Raw genomic sequence first — 24,720 nt, 5'->3', positions numbered from 1 at the left:
GTGAAGCTGAGATAATAGTCATCAGCCTCCTGACCACTTCTTCAAGGATTTCTTGGGACATATATTTAGCTCAACTTCCCACCTGAGCAGTGGCATTAGAGAAGCAACAGAACACTGGAGCATGCAACTAGGTTTAGCCACCAATATGACTTTTGGGCAAGTGTGGCCATAAAATGCTTAAGTCATGAGCTGGATAAACTCCATCTGGAGAGCTGTATCTTTCTCTGTAAACTTAAATAATTGTGTACTTTGACGGTTTAGTTTTGATTTTTAAGAGAGGATAAAAAAGCTCAACTATTAAAAAATGTTAAATGGTTCAGATCAAGTAGCAACATTCAAAGCTCATAACTATGACAGTTAGCTTCATTGGAAAACACTGTTATGTTCTTTTAAAAAATCAAATATATCCTAAAATAGTTCAAAAACTGGCTGGCTTTGTCACCCTTGCCCAGGGACCATAGAAGTAGCCAGGCCAGGGGTAGGTAGTGATGTTTGTAAATCTTTGCTCTCCCTAAGTAGGTCCCCTTTCTCTTACATTAGGGGCTCCCCACTGTGCCTTGGCCCTTAAAGCATGGGCTTGCTTCATTTTTGAAGAACTTTTTATTTTGAAGTAATTACAGACTCATGGGAAGTTGCAAAAAGAGTACAAAGAGACCTATGTGTCCTTTACCCAGCTTCCTCCAATGGGGCCTACACACTCATCCTAAGACTTGTTTTATTTTAAGACATTTCTTAGGAGGTGTGGGTGTGGCCGTGGCCGGAGGGATGCATAGAAAAACCACACTGTTATGAGAAATAAGGGCTGAAGCTGAGGTGGGGGAGGGGCTGCTCTGCCCTAGCCTCTGTCCCTTTCAGCTGTTAAAATGAAAAGCCAGTCACTTTTCCTTCTATGTATGAGAGAAGAAAAAGTAATTTAAAGAATAATCTGTTGTGGGGGCCGACATACATAAAATTTCAATCAAAACCATATGAAAACATTTATTGACAGTTTGGGGAAAGGGGAAGAGTTATAAGAGAAACTCAGAAAAGGTCCTTACATTTACGTTTCTAAAGAGCAGTCTAGGTAATAATGGTAATGAACCAGCTATGTTTTCCTGTGTGTGTGTGTGTGTGTGTGTGTGTGTGTGTGTGTGTGTGTGTGTTAAGTCTTAGGTGTTAGCTTACAGGATAGCAAGGTTCATAGGAAGTCTGGACCATTAAGAGAGCCCTTTAATAGTAATTTCTACTCTTTCAGCAAGGACAATAGATGGACCTTTCTTCCTGCAGCCTTCACGGAGAAGACCCAGGAGCTAGACAGGTGCAAGTCAAGCGCCAGCTGTGTTATTGATCAGGCTGCACACAGACCCAGAAGGAGCAATATAGTAGTCTCACATCCATATCTCTAACCACTTCTTGCCCTGGCTTGCTTGAGCCACCATCGGACAGATGTGTATCATTTGTCATTCCTGTGCTGCCTGGGTTCAGTGGAATCACTGAGTCTTGGCTTGTGATAGGGCAGACTCAGGAAAAGACAGCTCTCCAGGGAGAGGTAGGGGCAGCTAGGACAAGATAGGTGAGCCATACACTGAGCTGTTTCCTCTTCCTTTTTTCATGTCTCTTGGGCAGCAGCAGGTGAAGGGAGTAAAAGGAATTCTGGCCAGCTGAGTTTCCAGGGTACCTTGAAAGAATTTCCTTGTCAGTGAAGGTCTCATGGAATCCTAGGACCTCCCGTAAGAAAATGGAGATTAAAATAAGGCAGAACTTCCCAGAGGATGTGAAGGGAAGGTGGCAGGGACACAGGGATCATTGGAGGAGAGAAGGGAACTAGAAAGTAGTGCCAGCAGACATTGGCCTTGCTCTGGAGTAGGGCTCAACGGAGTTTCTCCTCTTAGTATTTGGGAGAGTGGCAGAATGGAGCTAGTTAAAGGGAATGATTTCGGGAATGACTTTGCCTAAAAGAAAAAACGGAGGGAAAATGAGAGGAGTGTTTGCCAGGAACCTTAGTGGGAGGGTAGTATAAGTAGAGCAACAAGAACACAAGAGTCCCTGGCTTTCACACTCTGGCTTGCCCACCTGCTACCTGCCTGTTCTTTTTCACTTCACATCTTCCCCCATAGTCCCTCATCCACCAACAGTGAGTGAACAGGTGAGAACACGATCATTGACATTCACTGTAAACCAGCGGATGCTTGACGAGGAAGGGGAGCCTGCCTCATCTGCAGCTCTAGCTCAGGGTTTCCCTTGTTTTGTTTTCTTTCATTCCTTAATTCCTCCTTCCCTTGATGCTTCCTTCTCTTTCTTCCATGGTAGGGCTAAACTCTGTGTGATGTGTTGAGGATACCATAGTGAACCAAAGGGGCATTGTCCCTGCTCCATGGCATAGCTTAGTGTGTAGAGGTGGAACCTGAAGAGAAGGAAATAACTATGGAAGAGTGGAGTATCATTTGGGACAGAAGGAAAGCAATGGACTGCCAAGAGTGGATGGTGTCCACAGATATGTCTGACATAGCCAAGGAACTTTCCTACCCATCTTCCCAAAACTGATCTCCCAGAACTTTCCCAAGAAGTTTATAGTTACTACTCAGAAAGGCTCTAAAATGGAACAAATATTTGATAATTCTTGGAACTCTTGAACATCTGCATTTCATTATTTTGAGTCTCCTTACGTTGTATAAAATCCCTTTCTCCATATTCTGCATGTTGCTAAACAAAGATGCTATCACCCTCCATGTTCTCAGTATGGTGGCTTTGTTTATCTATTTAAACTATAGGTCAAAACTTTTTAGAAAGTAATGTCTGTAACTGAGCATGTGTGCATACTTTTTAAAAATTTTTCCATAGCCTTTCCTAAACAGTGTGGTCCAGTGGCTAGTTTCAAAGCTCATACACTGTAAAGAGTCTCAGGAACAATCTAGAAATTATTTAAAGAGGCCTGCAGATTACATACAAATGTCATTCTATTTTAGATAAAGTGTTAGAATAGATTTTAATGTCTGGTGTAGAGGGGTTGTTCTAAAAAAATGAGCCTCCCACAATGAGCCTCGGATTCTAGAATTGTGTGTTGTTATTAGCATTGGATCAATGTGTTGTTTAAAGTTTTTTTTTTTTCCTTCCCTAGTATGGGGGAAAAAGTTAATAGGTGTTTCTATGTCACTTAGTAAATTCTGTCAGACAAGAGGAAAGCCTGATGATATGTTGGTAAGCAGCACCACAAAGCTCACGGATACAAAAGCAGCAGGTGGCTCGTGGCCATCATGGTGGTGGTTTGTTTCTGAGTGTAGATTGTGTCGAATGTTCTAGTCCTGAAGTTCTGCTGGAGGCCTGATTAGCAAGATGCCATTGTACTCTGTTGACAGATGTGAATGTTGATAAGTAAAACAGGCTGCAGGAGTCTGATTCCTCTTGGTTCTTTCTGGGGAAAGTGGTGCTCCCTTAATAGCAAATGGGCTGAACTAATGTCTGGTTTAGAGTAGGGAATGCCTCCACTTCCATTTAGACACAAAAGCCAGAATCCGAGAAGTTGAAGGAAGCTGTGACTCGGACATGGGGAGTGCTACGGATCTGAAAACTTGCTTTGTTTACCTTTCGTGACAGTTGTCACTAGCTCTACTGAGGTGTGGTGTCTGGGGACAACCCGTGCTTTCATGTGAAGGCAGAAACTAGGAGTCTCATTTCACTGGACATTGTGGGCTTTGATGGTGATTCGGATCTTGTGATGGGGGCTTTGGGGATGAGTAATGAAACCTAGTGGCAGGAATGGTGTCTGCTGGGTGAGGGTCCTAGGCAAAGTGGAAATGAGTCAAAGATGGCATCTTGGTGCAGATTGAATGATATATACTCTGCTTTTTGTCCTGGTGAAAACAAAACAAACAAAACGTGTGCCTTTTGGTGCTTGAAGGCGACTCAAGAAATTTGAGTGGAAAATTAGTAACAGGAGATGCTTTAGGCATTTATGGCTGCAGATGAAGGCACACCATGCTTGTGTGATGCACTTCCAACTTTTGCCTTAGCTCCTTGGCATTCAAGAAGCTCTTCGCTGGCCTCGACTTTACCTGGTGCAGCTCTTCTTGGTGCACTGTGACAACATTTGGACCTGGAGATTTTTCCTTTTAGAGGGAGCACTGGATTCCTCTGTTGCCCCTTCAGGGCTGAGGCCTCCCTGGCATGGACAGTGTAAGATGGGTAGATAGCATCCTCTCTTACATCTGCCAGTCTCTCCCCACCCCCCTCCGTCCCCCACTTCTCTCCATGTAGGCAGTATTGAAGCTCTCTCACATGATATTGCAGAGTCCATAATGCTGCTGTATTGATTTTGCCGGCTGCAGTCACAGGAAAGCATGTGGGGGCTGGGCCTGGAGCTGCTTGCAACTCTCAGAAGCTGCAGGCTGGAGCTAGAGTTTCAAAGGTCAGGCATCCCTGAGCACTCTGTTGTGAATGAGGGCGCCCTGGCTGGAGCCCTTCTTAGGTGGCCAGCATTGAACCTGAGCAGTTGCACAGTCCCAGCTCCATAACCAGGTGCCTCCGCTGGACCTAGACTATCACCCTGCATCTGGTGATGGGTCCTGGGAGCTTTGAGTGCCCTTGGCTGCCACAGTAGGGTCAGGAACTGCAGCCTACAGGAATGGGAGAGGTTTCCTCTTTGCATAGAGAGCCAGAAAAACATCCACAGAAAGATTTGCAAAAGAGAAAAACACGCTTAGGCCATGAACCTGTGGTTGGATCTTTGACAAATCATTTTTGAGGGTTTTGCAGGAAAGTGTCTCATTGTAAGAAAAATTTTTGTGTAGGGGACAAGTTATTCCAAAGATCTAATTTCAACACACACACACACACACACACACACACACACACACACAATCTGTATTTATTTTAAACCTAATGAACAAGGGAGTGGCAGCTCAAGTTGTTTGGTGGTGAGACTTCCTTAGTTCATTGAGGGCTGTGTTTAATTTAGGATCTTTATTTTTTTTTTTTAAGTTGTCTGTGGGTAGGGGTTGTATCTGTGTTGATTTTTTTTTTTACTCTGTTTTGATTCTATTTTGTGTTTGTTGTGAGTGTGCTTTATGTTGGGAGTATAAATCTGGAAAAGCAATGCCCGAGAAGACTTTGAAAACATGTAGCTTCAGAAATCCCACTTCCCTGAACTGCCAAGGAACATCTCAAAGCAGCTAGAGCCTTTCAAAGAGTGTCCCAGTGCAGCAGAAATCACATGGCAGAAACTAGCCATGTGATCTGCAGCTGAATGCCTCTGGCCTTTTCTGGGCCTTGCTGGTACTTTTCTTGCTATTCTTGATCATGTGCATCAGAACCCCCTAGATCAGGACTCTTTTCCCAAGTATACATTGTAGCCTTGATGCCTCCACACCTGCACTGTGGCTTATCCTTAGAGAATTTCATTGTGCTGTCCTCCACTCTGCAAAGCTCTCTCATTTGTCAGGGTCTACCCCAAATGTGATTTTTGTCCTTCCAGTGTCATACATTAGTTCCTTTTCTGTGTTGCCCCAGCAGTGAACCCATCCCAGTTACTAGTTACACAGATGCCAGATCACCTTCCATGGTTTGTATTTCTAAACACAAACACAGCCCGAGCTCCATAACCAGATGTCCTGACTGGACCTGAATGGCTATCCAGGAACAGGAGAAAGGACCATTGACTGCCATTATTGGATTAGAAACACCAGTATAATGTACTATGGGCAACTTGTAGGGGGGACCAGGATCCCCTGAAGTCTCCATCAATGCCTGATAAAAAGTAGAAATTCAGAAAGTGAGTGTTGAATTACTTTCAGAGCAGTGAAAGATATAGGCCCTGCCTCTTGATGATGTACAATTCAGATAGACAGCCTACCATCCTACCAGAACCTTCTTTATTCTAAGTCATTATCCTATGAGAAAGTCCTAACTATCAGAGAGTCTCGGTCACCTCACAGACGAACATGCAATGAGAGACAGACGTGGCTGTACTAATGTTCTTTAACATTTTTCATTCAGTTGAAGGAGAATTATGTCTTTAGTTGTGAACCCTCTTCTGAGCTCAGCAGGCTCCAAGAGAGATGTACCTACGAACCCCAGACACAGTTGGCCCTAGTTAATCTTGGTAGTTAACAAAACAAAAAGATATGAATGTGAAAGTGGGAGAGATTTGTGGGGAGGGGGCTGGGTAGACATGGCTACTAGGGAGATGAGATGTCTGAATTGTCCCTATGCAAAGTGTACACATATGAAATTGTAAAAACAAATAAATATAAAAGGCATATAGAATACCAAAAAATTATATTAAAACATAATCATCTAGTTCACCAATGACTTTTTTAAATACAAAAATGTTTTCATATAAATGTTATTTTACTGAACAGCTACTAATTGTGCCCAACACCATGCTTAGCCCAACAGACATTTAAAACTTCAGGGTTGCTGGGTGTTGTCCTTGCTTCCGCCTGCCACTCCCATGCTGTCTCTGTAGTTTGTATCCCTATGCTGAGATGCTTAGTAAGACTAGAGACTGCAGCCAGGGTTTCGGAATAAGAACATTCAACAGAACTCAGCATGCAGTGCTGTGCACTCAGTACTCCTTCCAGTGGGTTTCTCCTGCAGAGGGGCATCTCCTCAGGAAATGGGGGAGAGTGGTTTGGGTCTTCCTAGATGGTAGCTACCTAAGAGCCATAGTCCACAGCAGGAAAGAACTGTACAGAGGTACCTGTATTTTTGCCCTCTTCTCCTTTCTTTTCAAACTGAAGCCGTAGTTTGCCTCCTATGGGACATAAGCTTATCTGGTACACTCTAATTTTTAATAATTTGGATATCCAGGAGTTTTTAGATAACCTTGAATTTAAAGCTTCTTTAAAAAGTGGGCAGGGATCAACCTTGGGTCTTCATTTTCTACATGATACCAGCAAGCTGAAACCATGCAGTCTCTTTCTCTTTTAGATGGTGTATGCAATCCAGTTTACCACAGTTCCTGCTCCTTTCTGCTGCCTTATGCCTTTCACTAATATATCTTATTTTCCTTGTCCCTTGTTTATATTTGAGAACTATTGATTTATCAGGAAGAGGACTTAATGCCTATAGGCAGTTATGTACAAAATAATACTATCTGCTACAGGGTAGCAGTTGGACTTTGTGAGATGGGGTAGATGCTGTAGTTTCAAGTCTATGATTGAGATTCCTGGAGATTTGGGCTTTTGTATGTAGAGGGATCAGACTGGTAAATAACATCTCCTTTGTACCTAGCTTCTTATAGACAGGCAAGATTTGGCCGTAAGTTTATTATATTTACAGTCAGGGGATTTTTATGGTATTGAAAAGGATTGTGTACAGCTAGTCTGTTTTATTAACACCTTTAGTTGAAGAAGGTCAAGGTGACTCACTGAAGGACACACACAGTTAATTAAGTAAAAGGATCTGGGCGAAAGTTCTCTTGACTTTGGTATATATCCTTTGCCCCATATTGCTCTTGATAAAATATGCTTTAAAAACATCCCAAAGTTGAAAGCCTTTACTATTTAGGACAGTCTGGTTGTCCTTTTCCCCAAAGGTACTAACAAAGATGCTCTGCCACCATCCACATCTGAACCACACTCAACTTCATCTACAGTGCCCTTTTCTCATTTAGTCTGTTACTACCAGGTGATTACAGACAAGTGCTTTGAGATTAATGTTTACATTCCAGGTAGGAAGCAAAGCCAAATGTCTGCTGCATCTTCACATTCCAAAGGAAGAGGCTTTGCCGTTCTGTTTTCCACTCCTTCCATTTCTCCTCCTTCTCTGCTTTTTTAAAAATATATTTTTAAAGTCTTATTTTTCATTATTTTGTTTAAGTATATCCACGGGTGTCTATGTAGGGGTTTGCATGTGCACCTGAGATTAAGTGTCCTGAGAGACCAGAGGCATTGGACCCCCCTGAATCTCAAGGGGGATCAATTATGAGTTGCATGACATGGGGGCTGGCAGTAAACTTTGTGTTCTCTCAAAGAGGAGTGTGTACTCTTAACCAATGAACTGATGAGCCATCTCTCCAGCACACCTCCCTCTTTGTGTGTGTGTGTGTGTGTGTGTGTGGTGAGATGCTCAAGGAGTCAAGGGCATCTGATTCCCTGGAGTTGGACTTACAGGTAGTTGTGAGCCACCCGAGGTAAGTGTTGGGAACAGAATTCAGACTCTCAAGAAGAATAGCAAGCTCTCTTAACCACTGAGCCATCTTTCCAGCCCCCTCCTCTTAATGCCATTTTCCTGAGTTTCTTTTTGCTAGCTGCCTTTTCTATTTGATGCTTGAACAAAATGAATGAGTGATTGGTAAAAATGCACCAAGTGAGTCAGTGAGATGGCTCAAGGGGTAAAGGGGCATGCAGCCAAGCATGATGTCCCAAGTTCAATCCTGAGGACCCACATGGGAAAAGGTAGATCCAGTTCCTATATGTTGTCTTTAGACCTCCACACATCTGCCATGGCATGTACACACACACTCACACACACAACCCAAAAACCTAAATGTGTAAAAAAAAAAAAAAAAAAAAAAAGACAGAGAGAGAGAACGAACCACCATTTTGAAGGGCAATGTGAGGGGGAAATATTAGGTTTATTTAATAAAAAATATATATATTTATTTAGGTCAGGTGATATGTTTACAATGTTGGATAATAGGCTCAAAACTCTCCTTTACTATACCTGTTTGTTCATATTTTTGGCATTGATCAAATAAATAAAATGAAGCCTTCAGCATAAGTTTTCTCTGGCCACATATTAAAGAATTACACTAGTTTCATTTCTTTACATCTCAACAGATCACATTGGAAGTCGAGAGGTTAAAATGACTACATCCCATTTGCCCTCAATGGTTTCACCAAAGTATGGAATGACCCTGGAGGACTGGGGTACTTTCTGAACCAAGGTCACCCATCCATCCCAATGTTATCAGAAGAAAAAAAGTGTAGTCACAAGTTTCTCATTTGGCATCTATTTTTGTGTTTTTGTAGTTATTTTTTGCTGTTGTTTTTGTTTGGTTGGTTTGGTTTGGTTTTGATTCAGAAGATCCCATTCCCTCATCTGACATGCGCGTTCCTCAGACATTGCTGAGGGAGGATGCTGCTCTGAAGCTTTCGACCTCACTGAGATCCTTCGCCAGCCGTCCAGGGTGGGGCAGAATTGTTGAACCTAATTGTTATTTTCCAGAAACCTTTTGATTCTATTTCTGGTTTCACTGGTGATTTAGTTGTGTAATTGTGGAAATACCAATCTTCTTACTAGGTCAGATTCCCTATAAATTGGAATTTTAATCCTCACAGCCTATAGGACCTCACAAGGGGACTCCCAGGTGGGAGATTGTGAAAAATGCTAATAAGCATTTTTAGATGGTTTTCAGAACATTAATATATTCTCTCTCTCTCTCTCTCTCTCTCTCTTTTAAAGTCAAGTGATTCCCATTGTGTGGATTGAATGCGCAGAGTCCTACACTCACCTGCGTTCTCGCTATGGCTTTGTCCTTGTCTGACAGCTTGGTTTTGGTTTTGTGTTTTTAGAGAGAAATGGAAGGTTTGTATAGATTTCTGAATCAGCAAATCTTGGGATTCAGCTCACAGTATATTTTTAAAAACTCTGTAGATAGTGACCCTTCCATTCATAGAGACATTAACAAACGCTGAGAGTACAGATGTCTTTTCTTTTCAAGAAAATGAGTCACGTGCAAGGAAGAGTAGTAAGTCGTTGAAGATCAAACCAAATCTAACCAAACTCGCAATGATAAGACATTTCATACAAAACATCAAAATTTCCTTTAATTAAAGTAATGGCTCTGCCGGGGGCCCACATTCCAGGATTCTCAGTAGAGAAAACATGTTTTCTTTATAGGCGAGTTTTATTAGCAGTGATGTTCCGGTATGTGGTTCAGGTTAATTAATGATGCAGTCACCCTGGTGTCTTGCCATAAGCCTTTATTCCAGTAAGTAGGGCACTAGGAAATCACATTGGCCTATCTTGCCATACCATAGAGAAATCCGTAATTTGGGCCATTATAATATGTTTCTGTGAGGTACGTCAACAAAGTAATTTAAGAATTCTTACATGAATACCACCTTTGACTAAGAATTAATTCACTATAAGTGGTAAGTGTCCCATGCAATGCTTTGCATGTTCTTAACTATTTTATTGGCCGAAATGATTGAAACCTCAAGTTCGGACCACCCACAAAGTCCCATGGCACCAACCTTCATTGTATAAGGAGATTTGTACCAAGGGCCATTTTTCTCTCCTGAGAGTTTTTTATTATTATTATTAATTTTTTATCATGGTAATGTTTTAAAACTTAATTTGGGTTGTGCATACGTAGCAACCTTCCTTGGAGGTTGAAACAACAAAGCAACTGGATTGGAAATTAGATTTCCCTTCCGCGGCTAATGCAGTTCTCATTCCTTTGGGAGTTCCCGTTCGCATGGGCTGATGATGTCTCTGAAACTCTATGGAAATTGGTTCAGACAGGAACAAAGGGGGAAGAGAGGACGGACGGCAGTGATGATTCAAATTAGTGTCTCTTCTTCAATGAGAGTCTGGTGTGCTTGAAAGTGCATGTCATCTGATATCAGTCAAGCCACCTAAGGTTAAGTGAGGTGCCAGAGTGACAGGAATCCAAACTTCAGGGTCCCAGCAGTTGAGTCTTCCTGTCAAGTTGGGTTGGATAGTTAATTTGAAACCTGTACCGTCTTCACACGTGGTTCAGAAATGGGCCACACGCAATTTCATCTTTCCTTACCCGGTGGAAAACCATCTCTTCTTTTCTCTTTGATCTGTTCCCAGGCAGCCCATGAAAGATTCCTAGTACCTAACTTAATTTTGAAAGGGTACAGGTTTTTGACTCACGACAATGACAGCTTTAGGAAGAGACATCTAGAGTACATTAAAAAGAATATACACTTGCTGTCAGTGGTGTCCGTGCAAAAAAACACACATTCAAGGAAATCCTTTACAGACACTTTTCAAGATCTTCACCTCAGCGCATGCTGGTTTGAACGCCATCCCCTGGTAATTGAATTTTGGCTTATTTCCAGTGTTTGAGAGCCTGTACCCATAAAATAATGCCTTGAAAGAACTAGTACCTCCCAGTAGAGATATCTTTTTATGTAAAATTCTTGAAGGGAATAGAGGTGAAGGAAATGCTTCTATGTTTGGAAATTGTGGGAGAAATAGACAAATGAGCCAACAAAAGGGTCTTGAAGGACCTCACCCATGAAATTAGTCTGAATGTCAGAAAATGGTGGTTCCTGGACACGTCCAGGCTTGAATGGATTTTTCCATGGAAAGCCTTCTTAGTTAAGGTTTGATGGTTCTATAGCTGCTAGTCCTCGAGGACAGACTGTTATGTGCTTCATGCTTTGGCGTTCAGTGGTCAGAGTTGCCTTTGTCACTGACATCCCATTAGTGATGGCGGAAGTGGTAGTAAATGTTATAGAGTATGTTGAGCCTCTCTATTGTTCCCCTGTTCCCCCAGGACAGCGGTTAATAAGCTTCCATCATGCAGGTGCTGAGAGGGGTGGCTTTTGTTCATCTGAGTGGCACTAGAAGTTCATGATGCAATACGGACTGCAGAGAAGAAACAGGCAGGTGTTTGCATCTGTCTGGAGTGAGCCAGAACGTGCAGCCAAGTCTTTGTCTTCAGAGGAGACTGTTTCCCTCCTGCTTGATCAGTGTGAATCTGTGGCAGGTGCCTTCTAGGTGAAATGATGGTACCTTTCAAAGCAATAGGACAGCATTTTAGGATGGATTTCTTGGCTCAAGAGATCACCTCAGGTTACCTAAAATTTCAAGTTGAAACATAAGTTTCATATGTTCATTCAACCAGAATATCTTGGAGGTTCATAAAGGCATTTTGCTGCGTGCTGGGGCCTAATTGGTACATCACAGTCTATTCTCTGAACTACTGTTCTTTGTAGGGAAAGATGGGCAGTTCAACATGAAAACGGAGAGCTGAGATCAGTCTGGGACCTTGTAAACACTGAATTGCAAGTAAAATTAAGTAGTATGGAGATGGATGGATGGGGGGTATTTTGGGTTGGCTTGTTCAGGCAAGCCAAAGAAGGGCTGTCTGGGTAGGTAACAGTGAACTGAAACAAAGATTAAACAGTGCTGATGTGCAGTAACCCAGGAGCCCATGTACTGGGGAGTAGGAGGGCAGGTACAGGTACTACGGTTTGGAAAGGTACTTGGTCTTAGAATGTTGTCTGCCTAAGGAATGTAATGAATGAAAGAGAGACAGAGAGAAAGACAGGTCAGCAGGGGCCTGAGTAAAGTAGTAGGGGATGGATGGCAGGCCATTGGTGAATTACAGCAGAAGCTTGAATGGGAGCCGTTGAACATGTGGTTTTGTAGAGAAGCAAGGGAACCCCTGTGTGGGGAACACTGAGGAGAGAGGCAGAGGAAGTAAATAATGGACCAGATCCAGAGGCTGGGGGGTGGGAGGGAGACAAGAAGAGCATGGTGTCCATTTGTCCACTCTGCTATCCTTGGTGTTTTTTAGAAGCAAGAGAAAGAAAGAGGAGATGGCCAAGGGAGATGGCCTCTGTGGGTCAAAGAAATGGATTTTCCTTCCACTCCAGGAAGCAAAACTTCCTCTACTCCATGAAATAAACCTTCCTCTCAGCTTAGAGTATGAGATTTGCTCTATACTGTAAACACGTAAACTTATCCCCTGAAGCTCTGAAGTACTTACAGTTAAAGCCTGGTAAGAAATTTGAACACAGACAACCAGCCTGCCTCTTATGTTTTTCAGTGAAGAAATTTTTGAATTCATCATAGTTCTGGGCTCCAGTCTCCAGAATTGTGACCACTGATGGGTTTTCAATTTGATCAGAGTTGCTTGCTCTGTTCATTCATTCACCCACCCATTCACTCATTAAGCAAAATATATGGCAGGTCACAAGTCAGGAATGAGTCCAGTTGCCTTTGTCATGCACATACTCTAGCTAAATTTTCATTTTAGAGATTGATGAAATCAATAGCCTCAAGGAGCCAAGAAATACAAAATTGTAGCCCTCTGTTAAACCAGGATCACTGAGTGTCAGAGGCATTGGGGTTCCTGTTCAGAGGCAGGTCTCATACAGTCCCGGTCCTCCAAACCCTTTCCCTTCACCACACTATTGACATTGGGCGTCTCATGCTTTGACCCTGCCCTCCATGGTCGGGTCTTCCTTTGATCTTCCCATTGCTATTTCACGCCATCTGAGTGCCACAGACTGTGCATACACTCTAAGCTCAGCCCATCCTTCCCTTAGATGAGAATCCTGAGCTCAGAGAGGTTGAGGTTGCTCCATCATGCAGCCATTTTAAATATTTTAGGAAATTGATTTTACCGGCACACAGTTACACAAAATCACAACTGTTGCACAAGAAAAGCGGTTCAGGGCTGGCTTTCATTGTGCCCTTGGCTGCCATTTTTCCATGGTCTGAGGAAGTACAACACTCTTCCTGTACCCTGCATTGTCTGTAACGTTCCGATCCCGAGGTTCCTGGAAGCTGTATTTGAGTGTCTTCTGTGATTGTCAGCAACTAGATTGCATCTGCCACTGAGGGCCCCAGTGGGCTTTGAACCTCTTCTTCTCCGGAAATTCATGCTGTTGAGAGGGAGAGGACAACACCGTCCATGCGTGCAGTGATGCCCTGAGTCAAAGAAGTGTGTGTGTGTGTGTGTGTGTGTGTGTGTGTGTGTGTGTGTGTGTGTGTGTAGTAGAGGAAGGGCATATTTAATTAACCCAACTCAGAAGTCTGTAACAGTGTTCTAGGAGGGAGTCCGTGAGATGACTTTACTAAATAAATAAGAATCCCAGAAGCGCCAGTCAGGCTGAGCAGCAACCTGGGAGAGGAAGGGGAGATGATGTCATGGTTTCGGCATGTTCCCATCCTGACTGCTGAGAGTACCGAGGCTCATGGAGTTTGTGTAGGGTGTGTGAGTGTGTACAGGGTTAATAGGAACGGGTGGGGTGTGTACGAGTGAGCTGTAAAACAGATTAATAACCCCTTGTCAGACCTTTCCCCGTTAACTGTGTTTTTCAGTAATTTTAGTTTGAATGAGAGAGAGCTCTCTAGCCAATTAGTGTTTATTTGTTTCTTTTGGCAAGGCATGTTGGGTGGTGGGGAGAGGAATGAGATTGGTGAGTTTCAAATTTGTGTTTTGTTTTTGCATTTTGGAGGAAGTGAGTAGCATGAGTTTGGGTTTTCAATGCTGCCCCCCCTCCCTCCCCGCTTTTAAGAGGCAGGAGGCAAGACGTGGCCAGCTGGTGCCTTGAACTGACACAGGTGCAGAGGCTGTGGGGGGTGGGGAGCCAAGAATAATTACAGGTTTCTGAAGCATCAGGCCCTGCCTGACACAAGCGCTCGTCAAGAAAACTGCTCTTTATGGAAAATTAATGGTGAAGCTTAAAACCCGTCGGGCTCATTGTTGTTCTTGGGACACCATCTTGCAGAAAAGAGGTCTTTCCCCAGGTCCGTGGGCTCTGTGAGACGCCTGCCTTCCCAAACAGGAACTGCTTAGCGTTGTTACTGACTGTAATGGATTTTTTCCTTTAGGATTGTGAACTTGAGACCCCTGTGGGGTTGCATATCAGATATCTTGCAGATCAGATATTTACATTACAATCCCTAACAGTAGCAAAATTACAGTTACGAAGAAGCAACAAAATAATCCTATAGTTAGGGCCACCACAACTGGAGGAACTGTATTAAAGGGTTACAGAATTAGAAACATTGAGAACTACTGCCTTAGGGAGTCATCTTGTTTAATTTTTAGATCTATCTCTTGACAGCAGTATATAGAGAGTAATTTTCTTTGATTCTTAAGGCATGGATTTTATTATGTTCATGAGAATGAAATAATGACTAAAATTGGGACATCTATTGAGACTTGGTTTTAGGGTACTTAAGTAGCAAATAGTAATAGTATTTCCACCTGTTTGATCCTAAATGGTGGCTTGGCTGGAAGAGATGGATAGAGGAGACAAAGGATCATCTGTATGTCTAGCTGTTCGTGTGCACTAGTATCTTAATTACTCCAGAGTTGGAATTTAATTAGCTTAGTAGCTGAGGAACAGTGAGGAGCCTCCTTGAGGGCCAACTGAAGACCGGTGGACTTCAAACTGATATGTTTGGGGAGGTAGCACCCAAAAAAAACAATGAAAAACTGAGTTTTGTCTGTCCGTCTGTCTGTGCTTGGTCCATGTGGCATCCAGTTGACACTGTTACCTTGAAAATTGATGGTAAGAGCCAGGATAAGGCATTCCTATTTGGAGAAGGAGGGAAGCCTAGAACCCAGGGCCCAGCTTTGCCCAGCTTTGCCCAGCTTTGCCCTGATTGTGTGACTTCAGTGTCAAATTTGGAACAGAGTGGTTTGTAGGATTCACGTTATGTATGCATTGAAACTAAAAATCCCTCAGGAGATCAAAGGGGAATTTGAGGATGCTGTACATCGTGTATCCCAGGGGAAGTAATTTCAAAGACACTGTCCTCTTCCCGGGCCTTTAATCCCATCTCCTTCCTTCCTGGCTTCCTCAAGAAAAAATATCCAAACTAATGTTGTCTTTGTATGTTGGAAATGATTTGGGGAGGAGAAGCACTAAAGAGGTTTTGCTATAAATTTCCTAACTTTTGTTTGTTTAGAATTAATTTTCACAGCATTGTCTCTCAGAATTTACAAATTGCTAGAGGGAAATGTTTAATTTGGTTTCAGCTCTGGCAACCAGTGGATCTGAGAAAGAGTCAGGAGGAATTTCATTGGCTCTAGAACCCTGGTTGTTTTGTGGAGTTCAGCAGCTCTGACAGCAGTGTGTAATACTATTGTACCTATGGGGTATGCTACTGATGTGGGGTTTTCTTTTTTAAACCTAGTAGTTAAAACACGAAGTAAGAGATTTTTACTTGTGCTGTATTCTTGCTCACTCGAGTCTTCTAGATAGAATCCACTTCTTTCCAGCTTTCTAATGCTAATGTGCTAGTGATAAAAATCAAGAAATGGTAAAAATTGTCTTGGGACTGACTTCCTAAGATGTAGGAGGTGGATTGTACACTGGTTCATTTGCTCATTCTGCCCTGAAGGATGTTCAGTGTGACTGTGTTCTCCCTCAACCCATTTTAAAATGTTGAGGCCACAGAGTCCTGGTGCTCGGAAATCGAGGGTCTCCACAGGCGTACTGGGTTTGTCAGTGCTGGCTCTTCTCAGCCAGCCACAGAGATAAAAAGGTAGCAAATCTCACTGGTTCTTTCCCATCTTTCAACTCTGACCTAATTTCAAAAGAGTGGAACTACGTCAGCATCTTTGATCCTATCTTTTGAAGAGAGAAAACCCATCAAGTTCACACCCATATCAACCTTGATGAATCTTTTTGTTGATTTTTAGGAGTTAGATGAATTCTTTTTTGATTAAAAGTCTAAGTATATGCACAGCCACAAAGTCTCTGGAAAGAATAATTTAGAAGATGTCTACAGCAAAGGAACCTGACTTCCCTATCAGTACAGTAGCTTGTCTGGTATCATGCAGAATTTCCATTCTGGGATGTGTCTGAAGATTTCAAAGCACACATGCAAAATGTGAGTTTTAGGGTCCTCCCAAAAGAAAGAAAAGGTTGCTCCCCTCTTTTTCTTTATGAGACTCTTCAGGGACCTTGGCGCTGTGGTTAATAGCACGTGGCAAAACCGCATATAATAATTGGCAGGAAGAGGTTCCCCTGGGCAGCCAAGTGCAGTTCACCTGTGTGTAATTACCTGGGTGAACATTCTTGCTTGGAACAAAAGTTCACCCCTTCCTTGCCAGGAGCATTGTCATCACTCATTACCATCATTAAGAGCAACACCAGGTCAAGGTCTGATCGAAGAGGAAGCACCACTTTGCATGTTTCAAAAAGTGGGAGGCTGGCTTTCTCCATGTTTCTGCAGCTATATGTCTTTCTTAAAATTGTCTTATCTCCATATAGGCTTAACTCTTGACCCTTTTAGGTGAGGGAAGTGGCATTATTGTGAGGAAGGAAAACTGGCAAAAGGACCACAAATGACTATGGATTGATTAGCAAATTGCGTATTGACTGCTGGCCTTTTATTTCTTTGACTTTGCATTATTCCAGAAAAATAACCATTAGCAAAGTGCAATTTCTTTTCCTTTTCTTTTTTTCTTTCTTTTTTTTTTTTAAATTGCCATCTTGAATACATAGATCCAAAGACTTTAGTGTACTTACTTGTCATGCCACAGTTATTAAGTTGTAGCAAAAATATTTCACCTATGTCTTCATCTCATTTTCAAATTGAGACCCAGAATAAAAATTAAAACTTTTTATGCCCTAGTAGGTTTTGGGGGTGGGGACACTAGGAGCCTAGGCTAGAGTCTGCACTTTGTGCTTTTAAGATCATAATCTTAAGCATCCAGACATCCTGCAGTGTATGTGCACTCAGATGCATTTAGCAGATATGTTTCATTGCCCAGGCTTGGGGAAGAGTGTCTTTCAACATTTGGCAATCAGGCCATTTTCTCAGTACCGTGTTTTGTAGACCAGCCTTCCTGTGAGAGATCGACTCCGTACTGAAATGTGAGTGAAGACTGATCTGTACAGGGTTAGGTTAGGTGAAAGACTGCTTCAAGTCTATGGACCTGGGGAAAGTCAAGACGAAATATGAGTGAGAGAAACCCTTTAGGGAGGTCTTGAGAGGAAATGGTAACAGTTTGCCCTCTGCATTAGTAGGTCTGGGATAGTTTATGATACACTAGGCATGGGTCGAACAAAAGCCATTTGGTGATTTTGGCATCATATAGCCAAGTATTTTACATTTCTCTTGAACCCAGGACAGTAACTGCTTACTGCCAGTGGGAGGGGAATTTTGATGGGCTTATCTGCTACAAGACTGGAATTTTGCTGTTCTCCTTCAACTCTGGTTTCTGGAATTTGTCATAAAAGTAGAGGGTATGGCAGTAACAGGTTTGAAGTCTTTTTAAAATACTGTTTTATCATTTTGTGTGTGTGTGTGTGTGTGTGTGTGTGTGTGTGTGTGTGTGTGTGTGTGTTAGGAATCACACTCTAAACTCAGGTCATCAGGAATGGCCGCCAGCACCTTCACCCATGGAGCCTGTTCACCAGCACATTTTCTTTCTTTTGCTAAAGCCAGGTCTTGGATTATTACCTTTAACAAGCTTGTTTCAACAAGCAAAGGGGCTGTGAAAGCATGAAGCAAGTTATTAGAGGAGCTTTTAGGGTGATAGCTTTGCAGGCAGCTTCAGATGGTATTTACTAAGAGACTAGGCAGGGAAGCCATGCGTTTCAGAGTTGGGATATCACAGTCTTCACGGAGCTCATCTGTGACTCATAAATATCCGAGAGTCATTTAGCACTTGGGAAGATTCTCAGGTTGAGACAATGGATCAAGCCTTAAGTTGTGTTGCTAGGTCAGCCAGGAGAAGCCTCACTCAGCAAAGTGAGTTAGCAGATCGGCATAATTTGTGTCATTAAACTGACACCTGCTGACCCAGACTTGGAGTTTGGTGGCTGGAGTGTCACTGGAATGGAGAGAAACATGTGAACTCTATTCATATTTATAGCCTGGAGACATTACTAGCTTGCTGATGCTTGCTCTATTTCATTTTTCCTTTCCCTGTAACTGACTATAGTATTACTATTATCACCAGGAAATTATCATTGAGAAAAATACCACTAGCTTGTTTACATACTTCATTTGAATTGCATTATTTTTACCAATATTTTATTGGTCTGAGAGCCATTGTATTTAAATGTCACATCATCTCTTTTAGTCTGTGACAGCTTTTTAGCCCCTCTTTATGGTGTATGACCTTGACATTTGTAAACGGCCAGTTGTTTTGGGTAATGGATTCTATTTGGGCTTGTCTGATGTTTTCTCATGATTAGATTGCGTTGGTGCATCTTGGGCAGGAATGCCACTTATAATGCAGTACCTCTTCGAACTTGAACCTATCACACAGAGGGTGCATGTTGTCACTGGTATATTAAGTATGATCACGTGGGTCAGGTGCTATCCACTATCTTTCCCCACTGTGACGTTGCCATTTTTGTCTTTGGATTTAACGTCTGGTTGGGTGTTTGTCTTGTTCTTACATGTCTGTCTCTTGACTTGAGCTTCCATTGATGAGTCTTAATTGTATCATTATTGCATTGCTGTTTGTCTCATGATTATTTTTTAGGTTATTATCAACCTTTTTCCACATAAATTATAATTTTATACAAGGAAAAACTGTTCTTTTCCCTGTATTTAAACATTCATTTATGGTAGCACGGGGTTTTGTTTTATTTGATGGGTTATAATTCATTATCATTAACAACATTTTCCCTCATTGTCCAGATGTGTCCACTAAGACCTCTTTAACAGCACAGAGTCTTTGCTGCACCCTCTTCCTTTCTGAGCCACCCCTTACGTTTCCTTATTTTCCGAGTCCATAGGATCTTCTAGGCTTAGCTACAGTGTTACCCCAGTCCATGGAACAAGTAGTTTTCCAGTGAATTCTGCTGCTCTTTGGTGGATAATCATATTTAGGAACCAAGGCTCCTGTGCCATTGCTAGTAGGGTATCTTTACCTTTAATTTTTTTATTAAGACAGTGAGGTGATACCTGTATGTATACCTGGACAAATTATAAACATACTTCTTTCTGTATGCACCTGTATGGGTGTGTAGAATTAATAATATTAAAACCCATGAACACTTAGTAGCACCAGTTTCAAATTAAACATTGAAGGCATTGGTTAAAGCAGTCTTACAGATACTTACAAATGATATTGCAAGTGAACTCTTGGTCTTGGATATAATTTCATCCTAACATTCTCTTTACCTGTACCATTTTAGTTTCTATATTCTTGACAGGAAATTCTTTAAACTCTTCATCCTAGTTCCTGCTGAAAGTATGCCATTTATCTAAGCTACTTATTATTTATTTTTAATGGAGATTACAGGGACTAGTTTTCTTAAGACAAAAAAAAAAAGTCCCTCATAGTAACTGTATGGGGTTTTCTGCACCTCCTGACTGACAGTCATGGAAGATACCCTACAAATTATAGCCTTTCTGAGGCAGCCCAGATTTTAGAAGCTTCGTTGTTTCCTTGTTCCTAGCGCAGAGACTCCTTGGAGGCAAAACCTGGTGTACTGAGAAAGCTATTTTTTAAATCCTTCTATAATAGTGTCTGAATGTATTTAAAATATTCCAGCTTCTCAGAATGTACAATATGAAGGGATCTGAGCCTCATACCAATCCATTTATTTCACATCTTTGAATTGAAATCTGTATAAGTAGACAGGGTATAGTAAAGCTCTATCTGCAGACAACAAGGTGTGTCACATTAATCCTTGCACAGGAAACAGAGAACTGCCCCAAGGACATCCAGTAACCCATGACTCAGCTGGCTTCTACCTGGAGCATGGCCGCCTCTCAAAACTCTGGTTCTGCTCTTTGGGCAAAAGGGCAAGAAGTGTTCTTGATTCTGATTGTGTATTCAAAGCCATGTTTTAGTAGTCATTTCTAAAACTGCCTGCCTCAGCAAGATGGGCCATACTCTGCACTGTAATGGAAACCTCCGTAAATGTAAAGGGCTTGATACCCATAAAGTCTGTCATTTGATCATGAAGAAATAAAACCAGGAAACAGAAATAGATATCTAGAAAAAGAAATCTACAAATATCTAGACATTAACATACCTTTTACTTGCTCCCAGTAATGATGGAGTCCTCTACTGAAACAGCTATAAAATAATAAGCATAACAGAAAAACAGTGAGGGTGTTGGAGAGCTAAGAGAAGCAAATAGATTTTGATGACACATACATAAGAGGAAGGGAACTAACTCTACAGTTATAGTCCAGGTTTTTGTTTTGCTTTTCTAATCTTCACTAGGGGTTGGAGGGTGGGGCAGTTGCTGGGGTAACAGACTTTTGACAAGTGGAGGAGATATAATGGCCACGGCCGTAGTGCACAGTCATCACATCCTTGATAACCATTAAGTACCTGTTGGGTGCCAGGCACTGTATGTAGTGGGAAACAGTTTAAGGGGGCAGGGTGGGCTTAATAGCTTCAAGATTAGAATTTTATATCACAGAGGTGAATCTACTAGGGTGCTGACTGAGGGTTTCCGCAGTGAAAAGAAGGTGATAAAATTCACAGCAATTAGGTGGAGAACAAAAGGTTCAGATGTGGGATTCAGAAAGGGCTCCAGCAAAGGGTATTACAAATTCTAGACCCAAGAAGGTGGCGGTATTGGGTTATTTTGTTTGTAATATAAAGTGCCTGGAAGAACCAAGCCAGGAATTTATTTAGTCGGTAACTAAAGCATCAGAACTTAGTTTTCAAATAAGCCTTTCGTGGTGAGCGCCTCCACATTAGACAGTGGAGAGTTCCTTACTCACTGAGCCCATAACAACTTACGGGTGCATTTGCTAACACCCCACTTTGTGAATTCTTGCCACTTTCAGCGTCTGACTGCTTGCTCTGCGCCTGCATTGCATGCATCTATGGTCACATCTTTATCATATAAATTCCCGAGCCTTGCTTCAGGCATAGTAGTTGTATGAATACTTGTAATGTGAATGTTGAGTGAATATGGAAACTATTCATTAGCTCATGCCGCTACATATCATCAGTGAAGCCCAAAGCTGATTTTTTTGGTTATGATTTCTGGTTCTTATTCAGAAATGCAAAGACTTACCTGAAGTCTGACTAAAAACTGGTTGGCTTAAGTGTTACCAAAATAAAATCCTTGACAGACACCACATGACTTGCTATATCATCAGAATATGTTCTGAACAGAATAACTTCCTATAGCCAGCACACTGGCTGGTTTGAAGCATCGTGGAGGCAGTAAATCTGGAACTAGTCATATTTTGAATTGCCATTAGCATTTCTTTTTTGAAGCCTTTAGAAGAGGGTGGAAGTGAGGTGATTGTGCAAGTTAGCAATGCCATTTTATGTAAGAGTCTGTCTGGAGTAGCAAAAGAGAGAACTTTGAAATACAAACTTACTTTTGACCAAGTCCTTACCATTTTGCAAGGACTTACTTAGCAACTTGGTCGAAGATTTTTTGCTAAAACTAAGCTTTTTTGGTTCCTCTCTATCTACCAGGTGAAAGGTTTATGCTGTGGTTTATAATCTTACATCTTTTATAGCTCTTTTACTCACTCCTTAGGTCAGGCTGGCCAGAGACTCAGAGATCTGCCTGTCTCTGACTTCTGAGTACTGGGATTAAACCATTGCCCTGCCACACCCGGCACCTTTGATAGGCCTTAATTGATGTCTTTGAGCTTACTTTGACTGGATAGTCAGAGGTGCTAAGCAATCATGATGAGATCCATGCCTCTTGCCACACAGTGGAGAGCAACTGCATTTGTTATGGTGTACTCTATGGATAATAGGGGTTTTGTCTTAGTCTCAAGGATTTTATAATAGACATTCTGTAGAATGATATCTATTTCTTGTAGTAGTCATGGAATCCAGGCCCAACCCAAGGCAGGGCTGGCTCTTGGATGATGGCTTCACAAGTTGCTTCTTTGTTTAGCTCTGGTTTTCTGTGCAGATCAATTTGTAAAGTTGACTTAGTTTTGTGACTTACCCAAGTCTGTTTTGAGGATTGAAATGGGGCCATGAGCAGTCTATTTGCATCTTGCTTCCATGGAATCCTAGGAATGCTTGCAGTGTCTCTTACCTGCTGGACTGATAAGAGTGGAAAGAGATCAGGATTTAGATGTTGGGGTTCTATGGATTTTGCAAAGTGTAAGGTAGTTCTGGGACCCTGGGTCTCTCTCTGCAACAGTGGTTAAAGTCATTCCATGTGGCCTTGCTGAACTCTTCAGAAATACTCAAAGAGTAAATACCAAAGCATCAGGTTCATAGACAAGAAGATCATTTCAGACACTAGGCATGAACATCTTCTCTGTCTTCCTGGTTTGCCTGTCAATACATGCATGGTGTCCTGGTGTCCTTTACCTCAGATGGTTACTTCTCTCCTTCCTTCCTCCACAGACATGCCTTGAGTTGGAACGCTACCTCCAGACAGAACCCCGGCGGATCTCGGAGACCTTTGGTGAGGACTTGGACTGCTTCCTCCACGCTTCTCCTCCCCCATGCATTGAGGAGAGCTTCCGGCGCCTAGACCCCTTGCTGCTCCCAGTGGAAGCCACCATCTGCGAGAAGAGCTCCGCAGTGGACATTTTGCTCTCTCGGGACAAGTTGCTATCTGAGACCTGCCTCAGCCTCCAGCCAACCAGCTCTTCTCTAGACAGCTACACAGCCGTCAACCAGGCCCAGCTCAACGCAGTGACCTCATTAACGCCGCCCTCATCCCCTGAGCTCAGCCGCCATCTGGTCAAAACCTCACAGACTCTCTCAGCCGTGGATGGCACAGTGACGTTGAAACTGGTGGCCAAGAAGGCTTCCCTCAGCTCGGTGAAGGTGGGAGGGGTGGCGGCGGCGGCAGCCGTGACACCAGCTGGAGCAGTTAAGAGTGGACAGAGCGACAGTGAGCAAGGAGGGGGAGGGGCTGACACATGCCCTGAAAACAAGAAGAGGGTCCATCGCTGTCAGTTTAACGGGTGCCGGAAAGTTTATACAAAAAGCTCCCACTTAAAGGCCCACCAGAGGACTCACACAGGTAGTGGTACAAGTTGGCCGCAGGTCGTTTCTTCCTCTTTTGGGTGTTCCCTTTGTGGCGGGATGGGCTTCTCTTATAAGAAGTTATCTTCATGCTCACTCGAGGGTACAGAGAGGCAGGAGGGAAGTGGAGTGACTCACTTCCGACCCTAAGTTCCAGCACAGGACATGGATTTGTCATTGCCTGGCTGAGGAGAGAGCTAGTTTAGAGGCAAAGCCAACCCCAGCAGAGAACCAGTCTAATGGAAAGGGAAGGGGGTGGGGGGTGCAGTGGTAGGACTCACAGGCCTATGTGGCATTCCCCAGTCCCTCCACACTGGCATTTGCCATAGTTTTGTGAGTGTGTCTCTACAGGTTTGATCAACAGTACAAGCTGAAGGGCTACATTTCAAAGCATTCACAGTTAAACAAGGTAGCCAGGGTGTCCCTGTTCAATCTTTTCCCCGGCATCCCTGATTTTTTATCAAAGTCACCAACAGCAGGAGGGTTTCAGAGTTCATTAGATGTGATCATTCTATAATTAATTGGCATCTCCTCTTTTGCATTGTTCTCTGGCGCGTGCTTTATGGGGAGATGGCAGAATTGCTTTTTAATGAGCTTGTTACCGAGAAGAAGTTGCTAAAGTGATTATATTGCTCTATGTGGGGGGTGGGGGGAAGGGTGACTGGGGGACTGTATATTTCACTCAGAATTTCTGTGCTGATCCCAAAGAATCATACTGGTCTTTAGGGCAGTGGGACTATTTGGGAGTGAGGGGTTCACACAGCAAAGAAGGAAATTGTCATTTTCCTTGAGACTGTCTTTGTTTTCAGCTCTGGGGTTGGAGCTTGGGGTGATGTTTCTTCTTGGTCGGCTAATGTGCCACTAGGAGCAATTACTGGGATTGGTGGTTGTTAAGTGAGTCAGTAACAGTGTATCACTTGTATGGTTCTTGTATACTGTGTAGGGAGACTCCCCAGTGGTATTAGAGAGAATGAGTGTTCTCTGGGTAAGTGGGTGATGGCCTGGGGTCAGATATGATAGTGCAGGCCTTTAAGTCCCAGGACTTGGAAGGCAGAAACAAGTGGCTATATCTCTATGAGTTTTAGGCCAGTCTTATCTACTTAAGTGAGTACCAGTCAGTTAGG

At 42.7% G+C, this 24,720-nt stretch overlaps 1 protein-coding gene and 1 long non-coding RNA gene across 8 annotated transcripts in view; one reads left to right on the top strand and one right to left on the bottom strand.

The window, feature by feature from the left end:
* Klf7 (Kruppel-like factor 7 (ubiquitous)) overlaps positions 1 to 24,720 on the top strand; it is a 92,898-nt gene that overhangs the window by 20,045 nt on the left and 48,133 nt on the right. For 4 of the 7 annotated variants that reach the window (XM_030243769.1, XM_030243770.1, XM_006496354.4 and 1 more), the window contains one exon: positions 22,967 to 23,594. In XM_030243769.1, the coding sequence (XP_030099629.1) occupies positions 22,967 to 23,594 (628 nt within the window). Of the gene's footprint in view, positions 1 to 22,966; positions 23,598 to 24,720 lie in introns of all 7 variants that reach the window. The other 3 variants (XM_006496353.3, XM_006496352.4, XM_006496351.3) reach the window with 1 other exon arrangement.
* Gm13748 lies at positions 1,098 to 22,970 on the bottom strand. The gene is made up of 3 exons (XR_003947836.1): positions 22,557 to 22,970; positions 20,655 to 20,698; positions 1,098 to 11,694 (listed from the first exon to the last, which is right to left on the bottom strand). It is a non-coding gene; the product is annotated as a predicted gene 13748 (long non-coding RNA).

This window comes from Mus musculus, chromosome 1 (assembly GCF_000001635.26).
Source record: "Mus musculus strain C57BL/6J chromosome 1, GRCm38.p6 C57BL/6J".
Taxonomy (NCBI): Eukaryota; Metazoa; Chordata; class Mammalia; order Rodentia; family Muridae; genus Mus; species Mus musculus.
This window is presented reverse-complemented; position numbering and strand designations above follow the sequence as displayed.